This window comes from Andrographis paniculata, unplaced genomic scaffold (genome assembly GCF_009805555.1).
Source record: "Andrographis paniculata isolate CXL003 unplaced genomic scaffold, ASM980555v1 Contig57END, whole genome shotgun sequence".
Lineage (NCBI taxonomy): Eukaryota > Viridiplantae > Streptophyta > Magnoliopsida > Lamiales > Acanthaceae > Andrographis > Andrographis paniculata.
In genome coordinates this window covers 4,277,925-4,284,000 of record NW_026137592.1, presented here as the reverse complement: position 1 = coordinate 4,284,000, position 6,076 = coordinate 4,277,925, and the positions used below count along the sequence as shown (strand labels likewise).

The 6,076-nt window shown below is 25.2% G+C and overlaps 1 protein-coding gene across 1 annotated transcript; it reads right to left on the bottom strand.

The window, feature by feature from the left end:
• Positions 1–557: 557 nt before the first annotated feature.
• On the bottom strand, positions 558–995 carry LOC127257281 (S-protein homolog 2-like). The gene has a single exon (XM_051283661.1). The coding sequence runs from the start codon at positions 993–995 to the stop codon at positions 558–560; it is 438 nt and encodes a 145-aa protein (XP_051139618.1).
• Positions 996–6,076: the final 5,081 nt, after the last annotated feature.

The window sequence follows — 6,076 nt, the reverse complement described above, 5'->3', positions numbered from 1 at the left end:
TTCTAATTAAGTTGAGGGCATTACTTCTGATTCTGGCATAATGGACAATTATTGCTGCATCATTTTCGATATTTCTTTGCAAACTCAAGTTGGTTTATGTTATATCATTTGAGTTTGATAAAATGTTGAGATATTTTAGATATTCAGTTCTATGATTTAGTAGATTTATATTTAAATTTTGTCTCCATAGATTAGACTATTAATATTTGAGTCAATCGAGATTGTTTTATATTGTTAATGTTTTGACATGATGTTTTGATAATCAATAAAAATATAATTTTCCAATTTCATAATTGATTTTCAATTCATAAATTTTTGTTAATGTTTTGACATGGCAAGATATAGTGACATATTGCAATTTTTTTGAAATTGTAGTTCAAAACATCGAAGATTTAGACTAAAATCCAACAACAAAAATAAATCATTGAATATTTATAAAGAAAGGTTTATGACACGGGGTGTTTATAGAGAATTTAATATAATTAATCTACAACATATATCATCTTATTTCGAAAAAACATGTGATAAACTGCTCCCACAAGTCGATTACTATGTCGTCATTGCCAATCATACATCTTCACATCCTGTTTGCCTTTCTTAACATAAAATCCATTTGTTCTCACAGACCATGTGCAGTCTTTTCCACAAATTTTAAGCCTTGTTTTACTATTGAAAACTTCAAAGGATCGCTTCTTTGATCCCCACGTAAAATCACACCAGAATAATGTTTTCATGATAGCATGTTCGCAAAAGAACCAGTGCCAATTGCCGGTGTGAATGCCAAGATCGTTATCGGCTGATTTGCAGTGATAGCTTACGCTGTTGGGGTCGGGCATGTCGACATTTATCGACACAGTATGCTTATCCGTCCACATACAAACGGGTTCTTTCTCTTTCTGTGAATTAGAAACAACACTGCTTGCAGCAGCTTGCTGTGTCAAGACAAGGCTAAGAAATGTAAGGATTAGAAATGACTTGGCTATGAGATCAGCCATAATGTTGTTTTGATATTTTTTTTTTTGAGAGGATGAGCTGATGAGATAGATATCCTTGTGGTGTTATATAGTGTAGCTATGATCATTGCTGTAATAAAATTAAGTTACAATATTACGGTTTGAATAATAAAATTCTTAATTATCACAATGAACTAACTTTTTTTATATATTATATTTTGATATGACAATAAGATTTATATTTATATGTATATACACATAATATCACTTATTTAGGGATCATAAAAATGTCTATTTTATTATAAAAGAAATTCATTTGTGTTTGGTTGAGGGTTCAGATTTAGGTTTGAAATTTAATTAGTAAAAAAATTGTACTTGAATAGTTTTACGATATATATGATATAAATATATATTGATGTAATATTTTTAATATAAAATTTATTTTTAATAAAAATAAAAATATATTCCATCCGTCGTAAAAAAATATGCTTATTTGACCAGACATGAGTTTAAAAAAAAAAATAAGTAAAAATATGAACTTTTATTTTAAGGTATAAAAAATAGTAGAAGAAGTGTGTTTTTTTTTTTTTTAAGCTAAAAAAATAAAACAAAAATAAAGTTAGATGAAAAAAAAAGAATAAATTTGAATGACAGGAAAAGTATACATTTTTAAAGTAAAAAAATTAATAAATAGTAAAATTTTCTCAAAAGTCTTGAACTAAAATATAAAATAAAATCTAGACAAAAAATATGACTACTACAAGGGCTGCATGCGAAGATATTGAGATAATAATAATAATAATATTATTATTATTATTATATTCATAAGATATTATTACGTATTCCCTCCATCTCACTTCATTGTCCCAAGACTTTTTGGTACAGTAAAAAAAGTGTATTAGAAAATTAATTATTTTAGGTTTAGTTGATATGATAATTGTAATATGATTATATATATTATGGATAAAATAAAAATAAATTAATTTTAACGCAAATAATTTTTATATTTAGATAAATGATTGATGTAAGTATTTGTATATATACTAATAATTAAAAAAAGTATATAAATATAAATTTAAATTATTTGTAATAAATTATCATTGTAATTATTTTAAATATAAATTAAAATTTTTTGTATTTACATTTTAATATCAAATATACATTCAGAAAATTAATATTTTATATATATATATATATTATCAAATAACCATTCAATTTTTTTTATATAAAAAAAAAAAATTACTATTCAAAATGGAATCCAAAATCCAAAATCTTAACCAAAATGTGGTTAGTGTTTATTAATTATGAAATACTTCCTCCGTCCCAGAAGTATAGTCTTAATTGGGTTGGGCATTGATAGATGATAAAAAATATAACTAAATGACTTTTTTACCCTTGTGAATATTAGTATAAAAAGTAGTGACAATTGTGTAATAAAAATAAAAACTTACGGGTAGTTTTATGGTGATATGATTATATATAAAAATAAGACTATTGTTTTGGGACGAACAAAAATGGTAAACAAGACTATTATATTGAGACGGAGGAAATATATTATTTAAAATAATATAATTATTTTTATTTTTATTTTTTATTTTATTTAAAAAAATTCAGCTCTGTTCGGCGCCATTCGAGTCCGAATCATATCTAGATTGTTCAGAAACTTCCGTTATATTAAACCAAATATACCGATATCATACCAAAAAATTAGTATACTAAAAATTCGGTAACAAATAAATGTACCATGCCATACTAAGAATTTAGTATACTGAAAGTATCAATATATATTGCTTCATACTGAAATATCAAATTGAAAATAATTTTATAATTTAAGAAAAATAAAAACAATAATTTTTGTATCAATATACCAAATTATCGATATATATCGATATGTTGAGTACTAAAATATCAACATAAGTATGTTATTTTCATTGTATAACAAAATAATTTTGATATTTCGATATATATCGATAGCGTCAAATTATATATTGATATTGTATCGAAAAGTTTCGGTATAATATCATACGGAACTGAAATTTTAGTATACCGAAAGTTTAGATTTTTTGTGTTTCTTTCAGTATGATGTACAAGTTATTTCGACAATTCAATATATTTTACCTCTAATTAGAGATAAGTTATTGAAATAATTACGGACAAAAAATTTGAATATGTTTACTCAACAAAAAACTTATAATATATTTCACAATTAATATTATAAAATATATAATATAATACACATTCGCATAATATATAATATCTATTTTACATTGATAAAATATCAACAATTCAAACAAAATATTATTATTTATTTATCGACATATTTTCACATACCTAATATAAAAATATTTCAAATTTAAGGGAAAAAAAAAACAAATACAACCTAAATATATTGATTGTAGTTAGTAGAGATTTAATTGTTAATAGATTTGTTAATGTTTTCCTTTTATAGAAAGCCGTATAATTTGATGGGACAAAAAAAAAGAAAATTGACATTATTTGGTGGACATAAAAAATATTATCACTATTATTAATATTATATCATGTAAATATATATTCATAATATTATATATTATTAATATAATATCATGTAAATATATTAATTCATTATTAGAATTATTTAATTTTTTATTGTATATATATATTTCCCGGTACTTATTCATGATTAAAGTTGTATTTCTTTTGGATAAGTAACGAAAATGTTAGTATGAATTTAGGAATAAAGTACTATTTGATGGAATATTCGGTGACATAAAAAAAAAATGTGTATTATTTTTTAGGAATGTAACCTTAACTAGTAAAATTTTAAAATTTTTGACAAAAAAATATTATGGTTTAGAAATTAATTATAAATTTTAATTTTATAACTAATTATATTTTATTTAGATATATATCAACAATTAGATAAGTAATTGTGGAACTCTACGCTCCAGGCTTGATATCTATAAATTTAAATCGTTCTTGTTTTGTAGCACTGCCCTGCCCCTACTTTGAAACCCAAAGAAGGTTTTGTGATCCTAGTAATGACTTTTCAACTTGGAACGGTAAGAACAGAACTCGTATTGTTATTTCTTCATTCAACACGCACTACTCCCATGTTTGGTCAAGTTGCTCGAGGAACCATTATTTAAGAAGTTAGGATCATGTTAAAGGAAATGTTTCACTCTCAAACTCAAGCACACGAAATACACCTCAAGCAACAGCTTCAAATACTTTCAAAAAAAGTTATTTCAATTCTCCAATATGTCGAGAAGAAACGAGCCATCTCGTACTCATTCTTCAAATTCCCACTTTTTGCTAATGTCATTGCACTGAAACCCTTATCTAATCATTCTTCTAGTGCAAGTTCAACTCTCCGGTAATCAGCCCACAACAAGATTTCAAATAGACTCTATCACGAAGCTCATTATTGTCATCTAAGTTTGTCATTTACTTTGTGATTGCGGTATCTTTTTAAAATTATGTTTCCTACTTATAAAGACTCAATCTTTATTTCTTAATGGATATAGATATTCCTCAAAAATAGTAAATATTTGATGAATCTATCATATTCTGCATTTTTGTTTTGTTTTGTTTTGTTTTTTTTTTTTTTTTTTTTTTTATATTGCATTGTTTAACATTTAAAAGAAAAAATTGCCTTTATTTTTTTCATATGATGTAAAAAATATTAAATTATGCAATATGATGCATGCATTCATTATCTTATCAACCTAGTCAATATGCCAAATGAGAGATGAGTCGAATAATAACAAATCGAGCTTGCAAAACACCAAAAACATATTGTACATCTTTTCCAGCCACTTCTTGATGTTGTACAAATAATTGCATATTAGGTCCTTGAGGTATATATATATTAGATAAATATTACACATGGATGATATATTCTATCTAAGATAATAACTCATACTATATTGCTTACCATTTGACAATAAAATTCACTGGACTTCTTCCATTCAAAAGATCATCAAAAATTAAAAAACTGATCAAGTATGTTAATGTTATTGCATGTACTTCATGCGCGAAAAAAGAATGTCAAATTCAGAGATCATACAATGCCAAGGCTTCTAATACGATCATTGGTTTGTCATGGTCTCCTCGCAAAAATTATTCTATCCATGCAGTTGAACAATTTTTTTTGCTCCTAGTGTATGCAATCAATACTTCCCACCATTTCCGAAAAACTATGTTCTTCTACAACATACAACAACCTTTGTAGGTCTGTTGCATTTGACTTTCTTAAATTTTACTCACCAAATATTGAAAACTCGTTCAACAAAAGTTTTTACATTCTTGTTGTGCTCTTTCCAATTTGAATGTAGTCATGTACAATATTAGTAGCGATATCAAAAGTCAATATGCTTAAAGCAGCCATATATTTTCTTAATGGCGATAAACCAAACCTCTATGTCGCATCTCAATGTTGTTGGAAGAACTCACTTTCTATTGAAAGGCGATCTACAATGCATAGAAAGACATGCCTCCTCATTCGAAATCTATGACAAAATCAAAAATTTGTATACACAAGTTTTGTCGAAAAGATAATCGTTGAGCAAACAATTATAACATTTTTCACGATTCCTATCGATGTTCCTCTTCATTGTTTATGCTAACTTCTTGAGACTTTGAAATTGCATCCATAGAGTGAAAGAAACTGAATTCTTCTCACCGGACCTTGAACTGGAATAAGTTAGAATTGAATTCAACATTTTTTGTAAAAGAATTGTTTGGTTGTTGGAGAAAAGTTTTAGAAATGTGAATATTTTTTGTGCAATGAATGAAATGCAAAGAATTGAATTATTTATGGTATATATTATATTAGATAAATAATAATAATTAAAAAAAACCATGTGAATAAATAGTACAAAAATAAAGTTATTGTTGAATAAAACATGTGAATAAGTAGATATACAACTAAAGTATGTAAAAAAAAAAACACATGTGAGTAAATAGTATAATAATAGAGTGAATATGTAGTGCAATATAAAAAAAGTAGATATCATTAATTAATTTCGAATATATTGATCACTACTTACATATATACACAACTAAAGTAATGTGATATATCAATACATTTAATATATTTAAACAGGATAAAATTTGATGAGATTCATCACTAGTATATAAAT